This window comes from Thermobia domestica, chromosome 13 (assembly GCF_964235325.1).
Source record: "Thermobia domestica chromosome 13, izTheDome1.hap1.1, whole genome shotgun sequence".
Taxonomy (NCBI): Eukaryota; Metazoa; Arthropoda; class Insecta; order Zygentoma; family Lepismatidae; genus Thermobia; species Thermobia domestica.
In genome coordinates, this window is record NC_137466.1 from 170,940,284 (window position 1) to 170,966,504 (window position 26,221).

General features: G+C 35.1%; 1 protein-coding gene across 2 annotated transcripts in view; it reads right to left on the reverse strand.

Annotated features, from left to right (window-relative positions):
* Positions 1 to 361: 361 nt before the first annotated feature.
* Positions 362 to 26,221, reverse strand: part of LOC145668750 (uncharacterized) — a 131,375-nt gene continuing 105,515 nt past the window's right edge. For both annotated transcript variants that reach the window (XM_081736891.1, XM_081736890.1), the window contains one exon: positions 362 to 1,657. In XM_081736891.1, the coding sequence (XP_081593017.1) occupies positions 1,486 to 1,657 (172 nt within the window). In that variant the 3' untranslated portion in view covers positions 362 to 1,485. The remainder of the gene's footprint in view (positions 1,658 to 26,221) is intronic.

The following is a 26,221-nucleotide window of genomic DNA, read 5'->3' on the forward strand; positions in this document are numbered from 1 at the left end:
CAGTGAACCGAAATATGGAGAAGGGAAGGGGACTTTCATCATGCAGTTGATAGAAATCAGCTGAATATGATATATTGATTCATTGTCCCCCCACCCCCACCCACCAATATTTTCTTCAAGTCGGCGCCTATGGTTGCAATTATTCGAAGATCTAATCGAAAGTTTCGTCAGAAAGGAAAGAAATGCCAGCAGACCGTCAGACACAATGTTGTGCATTTTAATCGTAATGTGTATACTTTATAATAAAATTAAAGTACTAACATTTTTTGACAAAATTACACCTTTTATTACTATTATTAAGAAAAGTTTGGCACTCATATTGAGATACACTTTAAAAGTTTTTTTTTTTTCTTTCTTAAAATTTAAAACTAAACGTTTGTCAACTGTAGATAGGGCTCTCAATTTCAGTGAGGTTTTGCGCTGGCAGGTGAGTTCGCGTACTCATGCAAATTGCAACCAATATGGTAGCTACTTAATCATAAACCCAAACTATTGCACAACTAAAAATTTAATGTCAGCGCCGAGCCTTAAACATGAAACAACGTTTGTATTGCAAGTACTGTTTTGTATTCTTCGCATATTAAACAAAACTAAAACATGTCTCTAACAACATGATCATTGCGGAGTAGTGTCATTATTTCGGATAAAATACAGTTTTCATTATCAAAGTGATATCTTAAAATGTGAAAATTACACACACCATTAAGAAGCAAAGACAAATTCTACCACTGAAATTCTGTTCTTAAGACTTCGCAATTATACTGACGTTTTCTGCTACGACAAAGGCAAGTGACTGAAATGATACACTCACGAAAACACGCTATATAAATGTTATCTACACTTAGAAGACTAGACTCATTCCACACGTTTATATGTCACTTCATGAACTATCTCAATTCTCTCGTATAGGTATCATCATAATCTTGTAACTTCTTTTCTAGATCACAAAATAATCAATTTCATGGTGTAATCATACAATTCATTGCTGGTTTTAATTTGAATTTCTTTTACAAAATCTTCGTATGTGGTGTGAAAAGTTTTTTTTTTTTTTCCCACTTCAACAATGTCTTTTATTTTTATCTATTAATTTTTAGTCCTTTTTCGCAAAAGAATAAAATTTAACCAAGTTTTACAAAAACAATACACACTGTTACAAAATGTATATGTTGGTGAACATATATAATGACACTTTATTCTTAGTACTAAGAAATATTTTTTTTAAAAAAAGGTATTATTTAAAAAAAGTTTATAAAAAAACAAAACTTCAATACATCATTGGTCAGTCATTTCTCAATTTACACTCCATTAATCGTTACAATAGAAACTGTTAAAAGATCGTTAAAACTTTCGCGAAATACATTAGTTTTCTTTTACCATGCAGCAAGCACACTTTAAACATTACGGCAAGTTTAAGCATATTGACTTAATAGTAGCACAGATACATAATTTTCTGCATCATAACTTTTATTTTTCTGTTTTTTTTTTTTACAACTTGGTACTGCAATCACCTTCATGCTTGGCTAAAGCATTTTCAAATTTCACCATCGCGTGTTCAATGTCTTTAATGACTTGTGCTCGTTCCTGTTGTAAGTTGCTCAGCTGCTCTTCCTCGTGTTCAAGCTGTTCTTCCAACGATCGAACCTTTTCTTCCGAATTCCTAAGGAAGAAGGGAAAATACACAATAAATTATGGTACTCAACAATAATGGCTAATTACATACAGTGTACATGTGCATTATTGTTACTGAAATAAAGTAAAATGTGGAAATTCCACTACTACAGTGGTTCTCCAGCTTGTTATAGATTGCATTTGAAAACTGAACTTGACATTGTGTTCAACTAACTTAAAAAGTTCCTTACTGAATTCTCTCCGCCTTATGCAGAGTCGTTTTGAAGTATGATTATCGTCATACTAAAGGCCTGACTACTGCATTCGATAGAGCATCAAAAATTACCTGAGAAAGTGATGGAATTTTTCACGTCACTCTTACCGGTTGGCAAAAAAAAAAAAAAAAAAAAAAGTTCCGATTTCGGGATATTTAAGGAGCCATTTCTCGGGAACCATAAGTTATAAAGAGATAATATTGATGTTGATCAATACCTAAGAGGATGGTGAACATTTTGGTAGCAAATAGTAACCGGTGGCCACTTGCCAACTGGCCACCGTTTCCAGATATTGGCCAAAAAGTTCGAATTTCGAGAGATTTAAGGAACCATATCTCGGGAACCGTAAGTCATAGAGAGATGGTATTTTGTGAATTTTTGCAAGAAACAGAATAAGGTGAGGATAAAAATATTTACTTTTACATGTAGGAACAATCATAGTTATCCTTCCCGCTCCATCTCCATTCTTTTTAAGTTCGTTCTGGCAATGCTCTTGAAGCATTCTCAACTGGATTAAACTGTACTTACGTTGGCATTAATGAAAATCAAATATGATCAAATGTTCTTAAGTAAGTTTTTATTTTCTGGAGTTTTCTTTTTTCTTAAATAAATGAGAGTCTATCTATCTGTTAAACCATATATTCAAGATAATTTTATTCTCTTCAGTATTCTTTATTATATACACATTTGGTTTTCAGCTTTAAATCTATTACTAGTTTTTATTAATAGAAAATTTTAGAATGGTCTTATGATAGTAAAATCCTACTTCATCCTCTTCACTTGACAAAAAAAAAAAAAAAATGCAGAGTCGAATCACACCTAAAATTGTAATTTATTTTTCTTTTTATTGTTCTACTTGATCAAGAAAAAAAGCGTCGCAACGAAGAATTGAACACCGGGTATGTGGGTGAGAGTCCTGCACGGATCCAATGAACTATGAAACAACGTGTAGCCGAGCTCGTGTACTTTGTAAATATGAGACTAAAAACCTTAAGTTTCAAGCTGTGAAAGAATTCGTTTTATTTTCTTCTTTTTGTTAAGTTTTATGATATTTCTATGGTGTCTTGTGAGAACTGTAAAGGGAAAGATAATGCTTATCGACTTTGTTAGGGACTTGGTCTTTAAAATATGTAATTAAATCGCGGAGTGGTAGAAAGGTATGCATACCGATTTCATTCTCATAGTAAGGGGCAAGAGATACTATCCCGTGAAAAGCATGCAACTTTGTATTGTGAAAGATAATACCTGCATGGCTTGTCGATTTTATTTATGCATGTTCTGTTAATAATTTCAAAGATATAACTATATGTATAAACTATTGCTGTATTTATTTTTTATGTATATATTCCATTTACTAAAACTCTCATATAAACGTACGGTTTTGCTAAGAAAGGCATTTAAAAAAAATCTATGGTAGGCCAGTAACGTAAGGATTCTAAAAATGCGAAGAAGTTTGTAAGATTGTCACTTACCTCACTTACTGAACATGAGTCTCCCATGCCAAAGGCGCGTAGCCAAATGCTCAAGAATCGAGGGTAAATGATGTTATGGGATATACATTTAAAACTTAGAAGGACAATAACATATTGGGGCGAGTATACTTTGAGAAGGAAATTTAGAAGTGGACTTATTTCAGTAACGTGGTAATGAGTAAGTTTCATTCATTCATAGAATTGGCAGGGAAAAATATAATGTGATGTGTGTGGTTAGCCAGGCCGACAGTAGCCGTGTATCATGACAGCTAGATACGAACTCGTCACATTTCAACCCACTTTAGGCCTACACAAAACCATAACCACTTTCCGGAATGGCGCAAATTTAATAGCCACATAAAATGCATATTCGTAAGGGATTTCCTGATGTGGTTGCTGTCGTATTATTATCAACTGTAACCATATTGACTCAAGTGTTACATCATATTTCATTATGATTAGATTCAAGTTGACGATTTTTTGTTTTTAACAATTTGTTTATACCAATATTAGCAGCGTACAATGTGTATATTTCATAGAAACAGCGTTTTCCTTACTATTCTACTACGACACAAAATACTCAAGGGAAATTTGTGTACGTCATCAACAGGCGCCTTCCTAAACGGAGGAAGTTTATTTCCTTTTCACCACCCAATTTCCGATAAAATGACAACGAATTTTCTTAATCGTCTATTGTGTATTAGTAATCAGATAACTACGAATTAACGTTTAAAATTTAAATCGTAAACAATGTTATTATATTTCCATCACTAAGAAGTGTGTTCTTTTTTTTATTCCTTTCTTTTTTCTTTTTTTTTTTTACTAATACTTTACTATTCATAGGGTTACCATAGGACAAAAGGTTTTTTTTCTAAATACTATTAGATTGCATTACAAGACTTATTCATCAGCAAATCTATTAATGGCGTAGTGAGAAACAGCAGCGTCAGTTCCGATTTTGTTTTTGTTTTGGGGAGTGATCAAATTAAATCAATATACAGGGTATCCCAGGAGGAAGGAGCAATACTTCGGAAAACAGTGGTATGGGTTATTCTAAGCAAAAAAGCTCATATAAACGTGGATACAAATCTCAACGGTTTGAGAGCTACAGGTTGAGAACCATTTTTGACTTTATATTGCATATTGCTCACTCTGTAGTTATTTTACAGAGGTAAGGCTTAGCGGATTTGAAAGATGATGAAATGGCTTTTCCAACGGTATGCAATATGTGGCAATGGTGTCTTTGGAAGAGAAGTTATTGGGGGATATTTGGGAATCAGTGTTGTCATCCAATTTCGTTAAATAACCTTAATTTTCCCAAATTTCCCTCAATAACCCCCATTTCAAAGACCACTGCCACATGTTGCATGCCGTTCGAAAGTTCATTCCATCAACTTTCAAATCCGCTATGTCCGACCTCTGTAGAATAATTACAGGAAGAAAAATACGCAGCATAAATCAAAAATGGTTCATAACCTGTAGCTCTCAAACCGTCGAAATTAGGACCAATATTCATATGAACCTTTTAGCTTAGAATCACCCATACTATCATTTCTCAAAATATTGTCCCTTCCTCCTGGGACACCATATATATAGCGAAGTCTCGTTAATCTGAACAGGTCCGGGGGAATTTGTGTGTGTGTGTGGCGAAAATACGCAGTTTTAGGAAATTAATAACTAAAAGAATTAAAATGGGTGCATGTTTTCGTAGAAAACAAAGTAAACTTTTGTTAAATAAAGTTTTTTCTCTTGAATACGTGTATTTAGGCCTTAAGCCATATTACGACAATTACACAAAAGTTTGAAATCGAATACAGTGTACATACTGTACAATATTCAAACTTACAAGTTTAGTAAGAGTGAAATACATAATGAAGTAGAATAAGTACTGTACTGCAGTAGCGTACGCAGTAATTTATTTCGGGGAGGTACAAACTCAATATGAGGGTATTTTATATTAAAATTCCTAAAATTGCCCCTAAAATTAGGCTAAATTTACAAAAAGTCGAAATTTTGGGGGTTTTGGACCCCCAGGACTCACCCCCTGCGTACGTCTTTGCTGTACTGTAACAAAACTGAACGTACAATATTGGTAGTGATGCCAAAATGTCTTAAGCCGTGGCAAAAATGCGAACTAAAGCTCACACCCTCATACACCCTCGTGTTGAGCCAATAAGGATTCAGCTGTTGCTAAGCGAGAGAAAGTTAGTGGAATTCCTTCAGACGGTAGCAGCGCTTGCAACGGAAGACTAGGAATCAAGTACTTGTTACAAGACATGAACCAGTTATTATCTTTTATCGCAGCGAAGAGAGTTTATTGGATGACGTGTAGTTTCTCCATCGTCTCAAACTACTGTACATAGCAAAATAAAGGTATCAAGTTTTTCCAACATTTTTCCAGTACAGTACATATACTGTAGTCAGAAAACGTGTTTTGAAACACTATACGCTATGTGTTAGAAAAACAGGGTTCGGCCCCAATTAGTTCGGACTATGTACAGTGGAGTCCCACTAATCCGAACTAATTGGGACCGTACCCTGTTCGAATTACATGATTGTTCGGACTAGCCGGAATAACGGTAAAACCGCGGTTTGAAGCGGGTGAACGGGTCTATTGTGTTTAAAATGTTTAAAATGGAAAAATGTTTAAAATGTTGGAAAAACTTGATGCCTTTACTTTTCCACCTACAAGTACTGTATTAAAGAAAAAAAAAACTGTATTTAACGAAAGTTTAGTTTGTTTTCTACGAAAACATGCATTCATTTTCGTTCCTTTTAGTTATTAATTTCCAAAAACTGCGTATTTTCGCCACAGAAAAATAAAATAAAATTTTCCTCTCGGATCTGTTCAGATTAAACGTGTTCGGATTACCGGGACTCCACTTTACGTTGATCTGAGTAGTAAGGAATAGTGTAAAAGATTGTTAGAAACCTGAAACCCCATTGCTCACGTTACTGCTAAGGCTATTAATTGTAGCAGAATCGCCTGTTGTGAATTTTGGCTTATCAGAGTTCATAATGCAGTTGGTTGTACGTCGTAAATTCGCTTACCTCCGACCTAGTTTCTCTACGAGAATTCCACATTCTCATAATAAGTTACAAGTAACATACCATATATGCAATATTAGATTTTATTAAGTGATTAATTAAGTTCTAGAATAATCTATGAAATAATTTAGTTACTGATAATTGATTTTGAATTTCCCTTAGTTTGCTGGAATTTCTTTCTTACCCAACAACAACTTCATCAAACAATTCCGAAATAAAACCACCAACTCAAAATCCGGATTGGTATTTTTTTTTTTTTTTTTTTTTTTTTTTGACAGACCAGTATTTATCAGAAAAGAAAAATGAACTACCAATAAACATGCTTTGCCTTAAGGAATAAAATAAATTTTAATCTGAAATATCTTTGCACAAGTGTTTTGATTGATCTAGCTGCACAAATACGTCAAAAACTTCTTAGCTTTCTAAATCATTTTTTCCGTTTATATTACAAAAGAACAAAAATATATATAAATATTAATATTTTGCTTTTAGTATTTGTGTTTCCTCTTCCGGCGCTCCCACGAGACCTGCATCTCAATTAGTAATTAACAATGCAACAACAATTTTAGAGCAACACCATCTTCTGTTTCTTCTGCATCTTGTTCCAGTGAGTGATTGTTATTCAATTATTATCTGGTGAAAGCTCCTTTTTTTTTTTTAAATAGATCTCTGCTACATCAGCGGACTTTCTACCTCCACAAGGGATCGTTAATTGCACCATTCTTCCTCATTCCTCCAGAAAAGTGCTTTTTCCTGTTGTTACGATTTCCAGAGATTCGGTTTTGGAATTCTTTCCCTTTTAATAGGTACGATATATTCATCGTAACATGCTGCAAGTGCATTTTATGTAATGTACTTTGATAACTGAATTATCTGTTGTGAAGGACATCTGTCATTCAACACTCGTAAAACATAATGGAACAGTAGGAAGAACGAGGTAAATTTTACCTAATAATAACTTATGTACCTGTGTGGTCAGTACTTATACACTGCCCTGATATAACCTGAGTACGGTTCAAAGTTAGACTGTAAGATGATATGAGATACTAAATTTTTTTCTCCTTTACTTTTAAATTACAACAAAGTCATGTTTAATGGGTAAGTCTTCAGTTTACGCATTTGCAAAGGTTATTAATTTCTGTGGCATCTGTGCTTTGTAGCCCGTTAATTGGAATTTTTTTTTTTTTAATGAACTGGAATTTCAGTTCTTCCTCAAATTATTTAAATGTCGCTTACTTCGAGAAAATTAAATTCAATATCATTTTAATATTAAATAACGAAGTTGAATTTAAGTAATATTAAATTCATATAGACAAAGTAGCGGATTTACCCGGGGGCCTATGTCCCCAGTTTTTTCAGTGACAAAAGTAACTTAAATATATATTTTTGAAAGCTTATAGTAAAGGTAGCCTTTTATTCTTTATTAGATTTTTTTTTTTGAGACTACATATATCCTAGTTTATGTTAACGAAGTACGTAAACGGATTTCAAATTAAAAGGATTTGCATCAACTCATGATATACCTATTATAGTCTGGGTTTTGGCTGTCCCTCTCCCCAGGTTTTTACCTTTTGGATCTGCGACTGTGTTGTCACTATATTACAAATTCATTTTTTGACCCTTTCGAGACAGGTATGGCATATAAATACATACACCAGTAATGTACCACTAAAACCGTACCGAAAGGGTTGAACAGCAAGTTGTATTTAACTAGATTTAAATACTAAATTAATAGTCAAATCATTGAAGCACGAATTCATTTTAAAGAAAATAAAAAAAAATAACTTCTGATTTTTTTAATGAATTAGGTGCTCAACACCATTCGTACTCGCCCCTACTTTAAAAAAGCATTGGTTGCGGAAATGTCTACTAATACCTGTATATCTAAAACACGCTAGAAAAGAGTATTCGAATTTAATTGCCAATGGGAAAAACTTGAAATTTGAACTCTTTATGGCATTTCGGATTCCACCTTAAACCGTAGATTCATGTATCATATAGAGTCAGTGTCAGGGGCGCACCCATGGGAGGTCCATCGGGTTCGGACCCTCCCCCCCTACTAAACTTCGTGACTCAACAGACATTTGTACACTTTCTCAATAAAATATACTTGTTTAACAAGGAAACGATTGATGTAGCATGAAAATTTGATCTTACACTTCATCTGTACTTTTTTTTTTTTTTTTTTTTTTTTTTTTTGAAAAGGTAAGTGGAAGTATTTTACAATTACTTATCGTATTTCTGGGTGCAGTGGCTTGTGGTATTGGACCCCCTGTCCCAAAGCTTGGGCCCCTTCCAAGAAAAAATTCTGTGGGCGCGCCTGGTTGGTGCTGAAGGGGACTCTTAGCTGAACTGCAACCCAAGCAACCAAGCGAAAAAAAAAAAAAATCCTATGAAAAGTTGGAAATTTGTTTAGAATCAACTAACGAGTATTTGTTTCTGTGCATTAATAAGATTTTAAAAGCAAAAGAAAAGTATTAAAATGGGACTATTTTCTCCACTTAATCTAGAACTATTAGATATAAATATTTCTCATCAAAAGTCTTCCTTTGTATACAGGAAATCGTGACTACTTTGTATTGTGACTTCCTAGTATCGTTCTTTATTAGAACCAATATTTAGTTTATATCGATACTTCCTTTTAGCCGCATTTTAAAGACTAGACGTGGCAAAATTTCTAAACGCTAATTTCTTTCTATATTAGGAATGGTGCATAATAATAAATGGGAGAGGTTATGCACAACACGTGAATAAACATTTATATTTTTCCTTTTGGCTGTCGACAAATTTTAATGAAGTTTTGCATATATAAAATTTTATTTCGGGGGGCTTGAGGCTGATAACCACCCCCTAAACACGCCACTGCCTGTACTTATTACAGTAGAATATAGCTCCTCGTGTTGGACTGTTTTCAGCTAACTTCCTGCCAGATTCTCGATTTCACATCGACATTATATCTTCTCCTTAGACGCAAAGAAGCCAGTCGCTGGTGTTTCTATTTGCTGCTGGTTGGTGAAGTATCGTGATTTTAGGAATTGCGTCATGATCAAAACAGATAGTAATCCGAAGGGGGCAAGATCAGGACTCTATGCCAGGTGTTGCATCAGTACGATGACATCAAATTCATGAATATTTTGTGTTGCGTTTTCCGAGCCAAGTGTGATGTTGCGTTCTCCTGTTGCAGCAGGACACGTTTTCAGTTCACCAATACAGGACATTTTGGATTGGTGCAGCATGCATCTGCTCCAACTGTTCGAAAACTCAAAGTGAATTAACCCGTCGGAGTTCCACCACACGCAGATCATTACTTTGTGCTCAAAGCGGCTCTGTTTGACGACCAGTTCTTGAAGCTGGTCCTTGCTATACCACTGTTTTTGCACATTCGGATTTCGAAAAACACCCATTTTTCGTAACATATTAGTCCGTTTTAGGAAACGCACATCATACGGATTTTGCAGCAATTGTCGGTACACATTCACTCTCTTCTGGACCTGAACTGGAGTCAACTCATATGAAACAATGTGGCAGCTCCTGGTCATTTTCCCAAGTTCGTGAAGGAGGCTCACTACAGTGGACTGGGACATACCGTGTTAGTAATCGTCGTGTGCTGGTAGATGGATTTCCTCAATGTATATCATATGACCTAGAATTTGTTAGCCTGGGTGGTTAATATTAGTCATTTTTACAACCTGCACGAATTTCTGGAAGCAACGAGTTGCTGTCCTGCGGTTCACTGCACCTTTCCGTTTCGGATGGGAAGTGTCTTGGGTTGCTGCCGCAGCGTTATGCCCGAGTTCGAACTCATATAATTCACATATCTGACGTTGTTGAGTATTCATCGTCACTGCCACTAAAAACTAACTGAAGGTACTGACAGAGTGCCGGCCTCCATGTTAAATAGTCTGCTTGCCACGCTACCTCCTCGGGTCGGTTTGATATTCTACTTAGGTCGATTACGGCGTATACATGCGCCCGCTGTTTGAATTGTGGAAATATTGCTGGACTTATGGCCAATATTAGAAAATAATAATAATAATAATAACTAATATTGTAATAATAATAATAATAATAATAATAATAATAAAAAATAATAAAATAGTAATAAAAACTGATAGTTCACCTAATAAATGTGTGGATAAAATTTAAAAACTATTTGTATGTATTTTGTAATAAGATTGATTTGTCAATATTACTGTATTGGTGGAAAAGTAGGCTTCTAATATATTCTAATAAGTAGGCTTCTAATATAGACCTACCGTACGTAATTTTAAATTACTATACTTACAAAATCAATTTACAACCACTAACTGTTGTTAAAAAGACAAATTATTAAATTTGCGAAGTCTCCGCAAGGGCAAGGCTCTAGGCAACGTTTTGTTCCGCTATACGTGAGGTCGTCATTGGTAGTGTATCGGGGAAGGACCTGTTTTGGTGCAGGATAATTTTAATTATTGTTTGTTTATACGCCAACTACAGTGGATTCTACTCTGGCGTGGTTCGTAGCCCTTTATAACATTGAAGTTGCATAGCGGAGTGGTGTAAAGGAAATAATCAATTAGGTAAGTAGTTAACGAACTGAAGCTTCTGTTATTCAATTGGGACCTTAATTAGATTGAGAATATCCGTTATGTTAGCTTCATTAGGCAAAGCATTGAATCTGAAGCCTTAGTTTGCCAATGTAATGCTATGTGCACACTAAAAACGACAAAATTCTCAACTGAACTCAACTACTCACACGTATATTCTACTATCGTAGGAGACCCTGGCTCAATGTCGATGGCAACACACGTTAAGAGCCTGACTCACTAAAAAATAATACAAAATTTATCATTTTTCTTTTGCTTGTTTTTCATAAGTGAAAGGAGATAATGAAATGCAACTTATCACAATCATAGATACTCTACAACAGATAACATGAACTCAAAGAATTTTCAGTGTTGTTATCCATTGAAATTACAGTGTTGCCAGAGTAACATTTCCCCCAAAATCTAGGTTAAGGCAGCGACTAGAGGGAACGAACTCAACTGCATTTGATTACTATCATATTGTTTTGGCATCCTGTAAACTAGTTTTTAAAAAAATAGTTGTATTTAGTTTGTAATAAACAAAATAGTTTTAACATACCGTTATTGAAATTAAATAACAATGTTATTTAAAAAGTAGTTCAGAGGATACTAAAACAACATGATACGTAATCAAATGCAGTTGAGTTTGTTCATTTAGTCGCTACCTTAACTTAGCTTTTGGGGGAATTGTTATTTGGGCAACACTGTAATTTCTATGGATGGCAACACTGAACATTCTTCAGGTTCATATTTTCTGTTGTAGGATAACAGAATCATCATTACGGTTTTTCCAAGGAAAACGAAAAGGAGGGAAGGAAATCGACACTCAAGCGAAGTCGCGAATACGCATACGTTGATGCACATAATAGGCCTACTTCGTGTAAAACAACAATTATTTACGGCCATTGTACGTATATCTTTATTGACAGCAGTATACATTAGTGTTTGAATAAGCAATATGAAATGAAATGAAATCTTTCAGTTATACGTCCCACGGTTATACCGGTAGGTTAGAGAAGACAGTGATTATGAAAACGAATGAAAATTGTGGAATGAAGAAAATAGGATAACCACGCGAAAACCCCCGCACATGGTGTTTGTTCACCACAAAGCCAACTTGCCCGAGTTGAGATCAAACGAACGACCCACGCACCTGAATTGAATGCTCTACCATTGAGCCGCAACAATCCCGTATACCTAATGTGTTCAAACATTTCGAACAACCGAACCCCTTTCGAAAATCCAGGGTGAAAGAATTGCCCTCCTACCGAGCGGTAATGCTTGTTAGGTTCCATTCCAGATGAAAACTTCCCATATGTGCTAGGAGAACAGTGTTGAATTGATTTTGAGTTTAACGTCCCTTTTCAGCAGCGAGGCTATATGAGACGTGGACCTACTGATTAACGTGGAATCCAAACCACATGAGCCCCCGCCGGGAATCGAATAGAAGAACCGTATCTTCCATAATGGACACAAATGGCTGAAAAGCACGAAATTTGATGTACGTTGCATTCATGCAAGTGTTATTTCATAATTTCCATGTTTCAGTGAATTGTACAGCGGTGGACACTTCTAAATGGTACAGCCATATGGAGATTTACGGCTAAGGTGTACCATTTAGAAGTGTCCACCGCTGTACGTCTCAAATGCATATTAGGTGTTTTGAAAGAGCGATAATACCTAATGAAAATTACATTTTCGATCGGAAAAGAGATATTGTAAAACGGAAATTTTATATCGAAAGTGAATCGATCTGCTAAGCATAACGAAGCAAGAAGACACATTTACGAATTTATTCGATGAACAAGATTTATTAAAATTAGAAAATAAGTTTTCTTGTGGTTAATAGTTACAATTCTAGCCTTTGGTATGGAAGGCCCACGTTCAATTACCGGTAGGTACGTCTCATAAAATAACCTCAACGGGTCGTTGAGAAGGGACGCAGAACATCCCACAAAAATTAAAGCTAAGAATGCAAGCAATATATTTTTAATATATACACAATACGAAATTCATCAGCTTCATTCATAGTTTGTTTCTCTAGAGAAGCTGGTATTGCAAAGCAAAAATCCTTGACCAACATTACATTTTGAGAGGAAATCCTCTCGTTGCTGAAGTTTACGCCTCTTCCTCTCACCTGTTCCAAGGCATTTCATTAATTCATAATCTGACTTAAGATGAATCGTATTGTTTCAATTCATTTCGGTAGATAACCACTTTTTATGTGCCCTTGCACAAGATCGTGTTGCCGCCCATTCTATCAGCTTCAGAGTCACGTTGTATACGATGATTCATATTTTCTTGCGGCGACATTGAGTGAATCACTAATTCTGCAAGCAAATAATAATTATACAGTTTTTTTTCTTTCTTTCTTGCAATAAATTGGAGGTAAAAAAAAAAAACTAGTATCGTTGCACCAAAGATACATATTTACATCCAGCACACTATTTAGGGTGAGTAAATGCTTGCTTCTGGGAGATCCAGTTCGACAGTGAAAAAACAAAAAGGGAAAGTTCTGCTACTAACATCCGGACTGTCATGGATGAAGGTTGGCAACAGGTTTCGCCTGGTGACACTAGCGCCAGATATTAAAAAAATGCGTTGAATACTTTTTTTTTATGTGTATACTGCTTCCTTTCAGTTATAGTGAATACGAACTTTAGAGATGTTTTAAGAGTGCACAAACAGGATAAATCTACAACAGTGGATGATTTCCGCTTTCCAATCTGATTTAGACATTCTCTTCTGTCAACTAGTGCTGTCGAATTTTTGTGACATTTGCGGTTTTCGATTTTTGAGAAAACAGGTTTTCTGAAAACCAAAAATCGCCTACCGAAACCGCAAAAGCGGTTTTCGAAACCGAAACCGCAAAAGCGGTTTTCGAAACCGAAACCACAAAAGCGGTTTTCAAAACCGAAACCGCAAAAGCGGTTTTCGAAATCGAAACCGCAAAAGCGGATTTCCAAACGGAAACCGCAAAAGCTCTTTTCGAAAGCGAAAACCGCCCGAAACCGTGTTTGCGGTTTTATAAGCGAATCCATGTTTGTCCTTTTCAAAGCAGAAACAATGTTTGCTGTTTTTAATTACACCTTTTTACAACCGGTTAACTTTTGGAAACCGAAACCGCAAAAGCGGTTTTTGGTTTTTAAAACCGACATTTCGGTTTTATGAAATTTCACTTTTTTCAAAAACCGGTTTTCGTTTTTTTTCAAAAACCGATTTCTACAGCAGTACTGTCAACCAAACAACTTCAATCGGCATAAACTTTTGTTGTAAGATGTTGAGTCGATTACATGGTGCGTGACGTACCCAATAGTGCCATTCAGTCTGTTCGCTCGAACCGATTATTAAAAAATCTCTCGGGTTTCAGAAACCGGTCCTTAAAAGCTCTCTTAACTCTAGTCCAATAGTTACGTAGAGATAAATAATTCTCTAGAACTCTCTCTGAAAATCTAATAGAAAGGATTTTCCCCCCTTTCCAGCTTTTAAAGAAATGATTAAGACATACTGAAATAGAGAATTTTCTACGGTACGGCATCTCAACGGTATGGAATTCTCCCGATGTGTATGTCGTAAACTTTCCTAGCCAAGTATTAAGATAATCATGCTAGTCAGTCAGTATCATTTAAGTAAATAATAATAATAATAATAATAATAATAATAATATTATACAAACGCATAATAATATAATCATATAGTTAATAATTACTAAGTCGACCTACTATACTAATCACAGAACAGTTTGTTAAATGATTTGAGGAGGCATGGTGGCTCAGTGATAGAGCGTCTGCCTCTGATGCGTAGGGTCACTGATTCGATCCACGACCAACTAAGTTTATGTTGGACAACATCGTGTCCGTGAGTTTTCTCGCGGTACTTAAATTTCCTCCCACATTTTTGTTCCACTGATTTTTCCATCATCACTCACTTACCTTAATCATCCGTCTGCGTGGAGCATTATATTGAAAGATTTAAATTTATTTTCATTTAAATGATTTGAATTCCACCGCTGCACGTACCCCTTAAATTTGGAGAACATATCTCACCAAAAAAGGTATCACTCTTAAATTTATTCAATAAGCTCCCTGGGTATACCCTTAACTAGTACCTTTTTAGTATAAATTATGCATTTTATGCACATTTTAATTGGTAATTAATTTGCATTATTATTATTATTATTATTATTATTATTATTATTATTATTATTATTATTATTATTATTATTATTATTATTATTATTATTAAAATTCATGGAGTAAGAATAAACAAAGTAGAACAAATTATAGATCTTGGTATTATTTATGACAGACAATTGAAATTTAGTAATCACATAAATGATTTAGTGCAATCAACGAGAAAAACAATAGGTTTTATCTTTAATCAATGGCCTGATTTTTTTAAATGGTAGCTCTTATGTGTACTCATATAAGACACTTGTTAGATCCAAACTTGAATTTGGTTCAGTCGTTTGGAACAGTTTGTCTAATATACTTATTAACAAAATTAAAGCAGTACAGAAATGTTTTATACGACTACTATGTTATAAAATGAAAAACGACTACTATTCACACGAGTATGAATATTGGTTAACTTTTTGGGGATTCAATCTCTAGCAGAAAGAAGAAATTTTATGGATAAATACTTTATTCAAATGGTATTGGATAATAAATATAGTAGCGATTACTGCTTGGAAAATATAGGAATAAGAGTGCCGTGTTATAGTGTAAGAAGTCAGTCAACATTGGTAGCACTAAATTCAAAACGTAAAATATTGAGAAGAGTGACAATGTCTTCTAACAGTTTAAAATGAACATATGTTGGGAGAAACAATAAAGCAATTATTTTATTTTATTATATTTTTTTTTTCAAAGATTAATCTGTTTTAACTTCATGACAAGAGTCTTGATTTTATTATTATTATATATCTTCAGAATATCTTTAGTTATAACATTTTATTTAAAGAACCAATATTTTATGTGGAAATGTGACAATAGGTAACCAGGATCTTTTACATAGAAGATACGAAATTTTAAGTAAAGTTGACTCATTATTTTAACGACAGTTAAATGAAACTTTAATTTCCATAGTTCTGTTAATAGTATTTTATGATATTGACTGCATCTATTTTAATCTTATTTTATAATCAGCTTTAATCTTGTAATGTGAATATATTAAACTTCTGACAAGGGTCTTAACCTGCTAATATTCATTATATATCACACATTTTCTGGTCTGTTTTAAATGATTGTATAATGAACTTAACATAGTGCTGTATTTTTGCCAATGAGCTGTTCACGGCACTGAAAATAAAGTTATTATTATTATTATTATTATTATTATTAAAAATGAAATATTTAACTTCACTTGCGATAATATGCCAGAGAAACCCCTATTATCCATGTAGGCCCTATACTACCTGAAGAAGAGAAATTATAGTTCTCCCATAAATCATTTGCTCTGAAACAAGAAACTCACGTAATTGATGTTGATTTTATGGGAATCAATCTGCTCAAACATTTTATGAGATGTTATAAAGAAATTACACACACACACAAAAAAGAAACATAACTGATTTCCCTTTCAAGGTTAAATAACAAAAAGAAGAAAGAAAAAAATGGATAAAAATCTCGTAAGTGATGCGTAAAAGATGGGAATGGGCCGGCGACTATTAAACGACATGTTTCTACAATCCTGGATTCAAACACGTGCGCCTTACAAGTTTGAGAATTATGTATAAAAGGAAAAAAAAAGTTTTATACAGTGTAATGGCTACCAATTAATTTTTACAAGCTTCTTTATACATGAGAAAACGCTCCTCAATGCTTCTCACATATAGTGGCAAATATATACTTCACGTTATACGTTTTTCTTTAATCTGCTTAATAATCGTGAGCTACTAATGGGTAAATTTCGTAAGCATAAGGACAGTAGGATCTTCTTTCGTGGGGATATACGTAGTATGTATTTTCTTTTCTACATTAATGACTGAGAAACCTAATGAAGAATTTGCTTTTAGACTGAAATGCATACCTTTGAAAACAAATCTCGTAAATTTTCTAGATAGTCAATCTTTATTGATTTCTCACGAGTCGATAACTAGTTGTAGTTAAGAGAATCGTTTTGAAAAAAAAAAAAAAAAAAAAAAAAAGAAAAAAATCTGCCGGAATAGAAAAGAGAAAAAAATAACCACCATTAGATTCGTTGTTAGTTCTGAATTTTTTTAGCAATGTTTGTATCTACACCTGTTGTCACATTATGAGGATGGCGCTAGTAGGCATTCTAAGACTGAAATGGTAGTATGTCTGTCCGTTACTCCACATTATAAGGTTATTAATGAAATATTTATTTATGAAATATGAAAAAAAAATTGGTTGTTTTTTGAGAAAATCATTCTTTAAAAAAAACACCCCAAGACTCACCCCTTTCAAATACAGGGGCGCACCCACGAGGGCGCTTTACCGGGTCCGGACCTCCCTCCCACCAAAAAAAAAAAAAAAACTTGGTAACTCAAAATATACTTGTACACTTTTTCAATAAAACAATGCTTGTTTAACAAGGGAAATGATTGATGTAGTATGAAAATTTGATCTTAAACACTTCATCTGCACTATTTGTTTTCTAAAAACAATCTAGGCCCTAGGTCTATTTTTTTTTTCAAAATACAGCTGTGAAAGTACATATTTTACAATTACTTATAGTCTTTTCGGGTACGAAATGATACCCGTTCAATACCACATAGACGTAATGGCTTGCAGTATTGGACACCGCCAAAGCTTCGACTCCTTCCAGCAATAATATCTGAGTGTGCGCCCGTTAAAATATAACTTATTTTCTCTCCATTTCTTAATTTCAATTTTGGAACATTGAATAGCTACAATCCATCTATTGAACAGTATATTCTAAACACGTTTTTCTTTTTCATATAGTTCCGTGATGGGGACATATAGCCTCGTTGCTGACGTCCCCATTAACCGCCCTATTCATTCATTCATTCTTTTTCATAGTTTAACGAAACTGGCCATGTCTCTTAAACGATAGCATGAAAAAAACTTAAAAAGTTGATGTCCCAAATTGAACTTAGTTGTATACTTTATTATATATATATATATATATATATATATATATAAAATCAAGGATATGATCAAGAGAGGGGCTAAACCATAGTTTGCCGCTTTATGCACTGTAAAGAAAGTAGGATTGAAGCTCATTTTATCCAGTGTATACCTGAGCGTCAAGGGAGGGGCTATAGTCCATCCCTTGGATCCGCGCCTGTATATACAGAGAAAATCTCCAATTTATTCCCAGATTTGCTGAAGAAAGTTCTGAATCCGCCCCTGCCGGCACATATGTCTCCGATCGTGCTCAACGTGGGTTACCAGTATTTTCACAGTACTTCGTACTGGAAGTCTCCCCAGGAGAAATCCTATGAAATCTACACTAAGTGTAAGTTTTTTCAATTATAGTTGTATCTTCCTTTCCCGTCTGTCATTATAAAGTCAATCTAAATTATTATAATTACAATTTTCGTATTTAGGTGGTAGATAAGGCTTCTTATAGCTTTAACCTTGACATGTCGAAATAAATTAAATATTCTTACGTTGTAAGAAAAGGTGTCTCGCCCGGCATTACAAATAATTTTCCGCACACTTACATCTGGCCTAGGCTGGCGAGTATCCTAGATCAGTGGTTCTCAGTGAGGGCGTTAATGCCCCCACAGAGGGTGTTCTCGTTTCCGAAAGGAGCACTGTAATAATAATAATAATAATAATAATAATAATAATAATAATAATAATAATAATAATAATAATAATAATAATAACAATAATAATAATAATAATTTCAGAAAAATTCATTTTCCTTGTGTGTGTGTGTGTGTGTGTTCACTTTGAGCATGAATGAATTGGATTAAATTGACGAGGGAGGGGAGACCCAAGGCAATCGCATTCAGCCAAGGAGGGGAGACCTAGACTTCGAAAGATTTAGAACCACTCTCTTAGATCGTTCGCAATTCAAGAGTTTAACGTGATGGCAACACATTCGCAATCAGACTATTTGATGTAAATTCACTGACGCATCTCACATTTCAACTAATTTTTGAATTGATAAACCAAAATTTATTTCCTAGATATTCCCTAGATTTTCTCAAACTATAACAAAGATAGTCACTCATAAAAGTTCAAAAATAGGAAAATTTACCCTATTTGTAAGAATTAATTCCACGCGAAAGTATGTTAGTGGACTTATTTTTCTTGGATTCATCGTCACCGCAAACCGCTTCACATATTTTCATCTTGTTTTTACAACACAAGCCAATATTTCTCACAGATGTGAAGAACACTTGTCTTTATCTTCATAAGCACAAACAACAGCTAGAAGTAAACATATCGCATAAACAATCACAAAAAATGCAATTAAGAGCACTTGAGGGATAGGCATAGCCTATTTGCTGCAAGCACTAAACTGTTATGGCTTGGGACGTAAATATTTGTAAGTGGCTATTAAAACAACCACCTGAGTCATACATAACGTTCACCGAGAGTGGAAAAATAAATAAATGAATAAAATGAATACCAATGCTTGATCCGCACATAAGAAGGCATGTCACATTGTGTTTATACAAAATAAAGATAAAAGTAAATTGTTATTGGATAATATCCATAATACTTCTAGTAGCCGTCCACATACTTATACTGAAAAAACATGTTCTTATTGTCAAGCGATTAAATTTATCACTCCTTGTAGACGAATACTGTAGGTAACTTGCATAGCTTTTGAAAGCGTGATTCCAACTTTGATTCCCTTCTATATATATATGTTATAAAAAAAATCGAGTGGTTCGGATCTCACTTGAAGCAGTAGGTTCCGTCTGAGATAGAATCAGTGCTGAAAAAGGAGATTATACGTCAATCAATCAAAAGAAGCTAATAAATGTTTAGACTTTTCTTATAAACTTCAGTATCAGAATATAGAGATAATAATATACAAGATCTCTCAAAAGTCCCCTGACAGGTGTCTTCCCACTTGCGACAGTCCTATTAGCGACAGGAACTATTAACTGTCCTATGAGCGACCGATTCGATCTGTTAACTGCTTTATGAGTCACCGATTCGTTCATACTAAGATAATGGAAGAAGATAAGGTTCTCCCTTCTTCAACTTGTTTCATGCTAATGTGATTTAGAACCTAACAAAATGTACTATGAAAAATTTCGCTCTACCTGAATTTAATACGTGAGAATGCTCTCATTACATTAACAATCTTTTATACGTTTTTCCTAATATTATATTTTTGAATTAATTTATATGAATACATTGACTCTATCAAGGTGAAAACTAAGTAAATATTTAGAGTAGCTCTGCCTTGTCTATGATTCTAATATAATTAAAAATTTCATGTTAAAATGATATGGAGCATAAGTTTAGATTGAATATGTTTATGGCATAAGAAAGAAATCAGAAAGAGATATGGGCGCCCGAAGAAAATTTTCTAGGGAGGTGCATCTCCATGGTTGCTGTATCACGTGTGGTATATCTGGTATTTAATATGCATGGTTTGCTATATTACGTATACATTTTTGTGAGCCAGGGGGACGACCCTTGCCTTCCCATCGGGTGCCCATGGAAAAAAGGTGTTCACCATTTGAGGATATCAAAGAAATCTAAAAACACGGTGTATTCGAAGAAATTATTACACAAGTTAGAAATCTCTCGAAGGACTTTACAGTTCGTCTAGTTATAAGGAATTATTTCAGAGTCAAAACAAGGGAGGACGGTAAATTAAGCAATTAGTTTACGTTTTAGTAGCTTACAATAGGGGGACGGTAGTTTAAAGAGTTTGTTTACCTTTTGGATTGTTTTACCTTTAGGAATATATTTTTCATGGAAATATCCCTGTTGTCTCGTTAAGTTATTTGATATGTTTTATGTCAAATCTAACTCGAAAATTAAAATAAGTTTTATTTGCACTCACAGTAGAGGAAAAATATATTTGACGAACAGTATCACTGGCACGTACATATTTCATACCAAGGTTGTTCGGGCGCTAATAACGCCAGAGGCAAACATGTTTTACGAGATGGAATCATATCATCTCCCATCATCTCAATGTAAATGAATCGGTCGCTCATAGGACAGATAACAGTTCCTGTCGCTAATAGGACTGTCGCTTCTGGGACTAATTCCCCTGACATAGGGTAACTGTTGTTGTGCGAGTTACAACAAAATGTAAGAGGAAAAAAACTATCTCCAAATATGATGTTTTCAATCTAAAATGAAGGAGTTTTTTTTTTTTTTATCGGACGAGTCATTTGAGCTGTACACTCTTTATGCGCCCAATGTTAAAAAAAATGCAACGTTGCCATTTACCTGGACTCATAACATAAGTAAATGAAGTTACTGTCTGTTACGCTAACGTGCCGATGGCCAGCCCCCATTTCAAACAGTGACGTCATTCACTTATGTTGTAGGTCCAGGTAAATGGCAACGTTGCATTTCCATTTAACATTGGGCGCATAAAGAGTGTACATCCCAAACGGTTCGTCCGATTTAAAAAAGAAAAATCCTTCACTTAAGATTGAAAACCTCATATTTGGAGATGGTTTTTCTTCTTACATTTTGTTCTAACTCTGATAATAACAGAGTTACCCTATGTCAGGAGACTTTTGAGACACCCTGTATATTGAAAGCTGATTCTGAGATTTAGAAAGCACCTCAGAATCATCATAAATGAAATCAAATCACAACATATTATGGGCACCCGTATTGGGGGTAAAAAAAGAGCTTGAGGCCATATAGGGGAAGGGGAAACGGTGGATCTAAGATAGAACAGTCACCCCAGGTGTGAGGGATTTCTATTTCGATTCCCAGAGTCTTCCTCCGGATTCCTTATTTACTTCCATATTCACATTCCACTGCTGCTTCCAAAATCCTTCACTTTCATTAACCAAGTGCTGGAGTTTCTTTCTTCTATCCTTTGGAAATGGCACACCTGGAGTGGATATTTCATTCATACCAACCTAGTAATTCATTCATATATAACATTTTTATTGCTACAAAAAAAGTTTTTGTCTTAGAGTGGTATCCGTTATTGAGTAGTGTCTTTTAATGGAAGTTTCACTGTGTTAGATTAGATCGAGCCGATTAAGTTGGACTGTTCACATCATTTACATAGGAAATACGCGTGGGATATACAGTATTAGTTGGTACACCCATGTGAAAGAGGTCTTTGGGTGGACTGAGAACATGGAAGGTTGGTAATAATCTAATTGTATTAGTTTAGCGGATTACTGTCGAAATCAGACTTTATATCTCGGCGGTAAATCTTCGGGATTCTTAAGCGAACTTTTGTTTCTCGACGATAAATCTTTGATTTTCTTAAGTGAGCCTTTGACGAGACAATAGTTGAGGTTGGTTTGCCTAGAAAGGCGACGTGAAAGCAAGGGCACCGATTTCTCTGTATTTGGGGGAAGGGGGCATTCAGATGCAGAAGGTATATATATGAGGATTTTAAGACAAATTGCATTCAAATTATGCCAAATATTGTATATTCATAAATACAATAGGGGGCCCCACATGAGCTTTCCCCCCCCTTCCAGAATCGGCGCCCTTGCGTCAAAGTGATATTTCTATTGGAAGAACGTTGTCTCATCCAATCCAATAGGCCATCCCCAGAAAAGCAAGAGTTAGGGAAATGGAGCTCACTAACAGACTGACGAAGTGTGCGTTCAGCATCGAGGCCATGAAAGCTCGCAAATTTTTCATTTAACGTTCCACATTTGCCCTTTAGCCTAAAGAAGATGGATGGTTAATCTCGCTCAGTGAACAACCGAATTCCCTGGAGAAAGAAATCTTAAGTCTGCGATGCGAAGAAATCCCCAAGCGAACGTTGCACCGCCCAAAAACCCGGGAAAGATTTCCCTCCAAAGAAGTGATCGAAACGCCAGAAGAGGTAGCAGTCAGTGAGAGAGATATCGGGGAAATATTGTTAATAAGGAAGGGCATATTCTAATTAATAGAGAACCTACACCGTTCTTTATGCGACATATGGGGAAGCAACATGAGGACACCATTGCGGACACATTTGTGGTGCATTTTATGGAGTTCAGGATTATAACAATCTGCATTAATGGTTTCACTTTGTTAGGAAAAGACTTGATGGATTACTCACACCATAGATCACCATATCAGCAACTCCTTCAGTGATTGGAAAGGTGATTTTGGAAACCGTACTGGACGTTTATCACAACCAACCATTGTCTTGCTCGTTTACGATTGTCTTAGCAGATGTATTTTTCATTTGAAATTACAATCCAACGTAGGATATCTTCCTGGGTATTCCTTATCTTCAAAATTACACACCTCCAGACGGCGATTCTTGTGGCTGCCGAACGACAGTAGTGTGGTGTATTTATAATCATCTACAATAGCACTAACACTTTCCAAATTAGCCTCTTCCACGGTGTTGCGGAGCAGCACTTTGAACATGATGTTGGCCGATGCCCACCGGGCCTTATCTTACAATGCTGGTCAGCAGAACAAAATTTGACAATAAATAGGAAATGATGCGTTCATTCGCCATTCCTGGGTCCGAATGCAATGTTAATATTTTTTTGCAGCTTGCTGTGCAGAATATTCCACTTTGAATTCATAAAGAAAAATCACCCGGAATTATGTGTTCTCCGTGGCGTACTTTCATATGACCCTACAATGGCGCTCGCCCCCAAATTTATAATTTCTCCTCTCCCAAAAAAAGAAAGTAATAGAGAAGACCAGAGTTGGTTATAACAAATACAAGATAGCATGCTTTGTAAACTAAATTTTATTGAATTTCTGTACTTTTTGCCGTTCTTTAAAGCAATCATTATGGTTTAATTGCCTAAAGTTGTATTGTGTTATATTCAATGAAAAAAAAAAAAAAGTTCTCTCCAAAGTATCTCAAAGGCGGAACCTGCACCCTCAATCCCGCCTGAAGGCACCTTCTGTAATCCTATTAAACAACGCATTACCTCATGACGGTCCGGGTACACCAGCCTCTTTACTAGACGTTTAAAGGAGTGAGTGACCTTAGTCTATTTCTGTGTTGTGTTGCTGAGTTCATTTCCCATCAGACCTCAAATCAGACATTTCATTCGCACCTGCTCTGTATATAATATTACGAGACAAGACTTTCCCTTCTACCGACAGTCTCAGATACGGATACAAGCAGTTTTCTTTTCCTCCGAACGTTTTAGTATCCTCCCTGTAACAGACAAGAATTATTCTCAAATCATTCGTATTACAAATACTTTCTGCAATTTGAAAATAAAACTGTGGTACAGTACAGTAAACAGAAAATCCCTTCTCCATTAAATGTCTGTCAAAATTCAATGACTTCCTGAAGCATCTTACAGATCAGTTGCAAATTGGACTTCTCATTTCTTCCTCTTTCTTTTCACAATAAATTACTTTCTTATGGGTATCCTAGATAACCTTCAATGAATAAAAGAACCGTTGAGATCCAGGCGTATGGCCACCAAAAATCCGATGCGGAACTTATTCTATTCACTGACAAATTCTCGCATTTTACTCTTAGGTTTGCATCTTCCTGTGTAGAACTCCTCATGCATGCCCACACATAGCACACACATACTCCTCCGTTTTTTTTTTTTCTTTCTTTACACATGCCTTCATTCTTCTAGTAATTCAAATACTGAGGAGAGTTCGATATTAACCTACGTAAACTTACATCATAAACGTATTTACTGTATACTGCCTATAATTATCACATCTCTGTAACGGATCCATTGGCGTAACTAGATTTTTTGCTAGGGGGACATGGCCTCTTACTTCTGCAACGACCACAATTTCAGCCTGTGGCCCACCAGTATTTAGAGTGGGGCTGCCCTATTTATGCCTCCCTCTAGTCCCTTCCAAACGGACAAATAATCATTTGGTTTGATTGATTTGAGTTTAGTACCTCTTTCAGCAGCGAGACTGTATGAGACAGACTTACAGATCAACGCAAGATCCGAACTATATGAGCTTCCTCTGGAAACGAATATGGGTCATCTTGCACCAAAGGCGTGTACGTCATTAATATAGAACTCGACAAATAATCATGTCCCATCGGCATTCACTATTCAGAGATTTCACCATATGTAATTTCACGTTATCGTTTTATGAACATATATATGGATGTCTAGCGCATTTTAAAACATGGAAGCATCTCAGAATTATACTAAAGTTGTACTGCAGTGATAGTTTTTTGTTTCTATTATATTTAATATGTGACAACTTTAAGTTAAACAGTTTGGTCATTTAGCACTTCTGTAAAACCATCTACAGAGCAAAAGTTTGAAAGAACTATTAAATAGACTCTAGTAATAATTCGTACTCTTCACAAATAATAATAATAATAATTAACGTAACAGAGTTTTCAATTTCTCTTTCATGGAGAAAGTAGGAAAAATAAGATGTGAACAAAGAAACAAGTCTTAACAACCACACTCACTTGTGCAGGTGATCAACCCTTGAAAGCAGCCGAGTGACTGAACATTTAACAACTGACAAAGCAAACAAGCGTTCTTGTCTGAAATGATGTAAACAGACGGGAAAAAATCCCCAGACGTTTATTTAGAAAGCACAAAAAAGTGCTTGAAAGTGCACTTAGCGATATATTCACTTAAATTCGTACTTATTCAAATTATATGTAGTATTATACAATAAAAAGGAATTTTGTTAGAAAAATAGAAACTAGTAAATGAACTGTATACGAATGCTTATTTTAAACCACTTTTCAATCCTACTGAATACTGCAAAAGAAAATACTCGTTAATGTGTAGCTTGTTGGCTCTCTACTGTCAAAACCTGCACCAACATAATATTTTCTTCCTTCAGAAACTGTTAGACAAAATAGTTGGTTTTTACCTCAAAATCAATTTCTCCGAATTCGGCTCCTAAAAAAGATCTGCTTGTTTCCAAACTCAATACCTAGCTAAATCACTTAGAAATAGTAAATTCACTTTAATTCATAGAAATCGTTGAGCAAAATATGATAATACTTTCGAATTTCACTGCAGTTAATATTCCTGCTCGCCTTCCTCTCAATGTACACGCACGCCATTCGTCACTGACTTCGTGAAACCGAATGACAAGATTGGCAAGTCCCTGAAACGAAAAATGACCCTAGATACCAAATTTAATTTCGTTACTCTTTCAAAAATTATGTCCATCTCGTCAATAGTCACTTTCAATTGCCCGCTCTCTAGGGGTGGAAT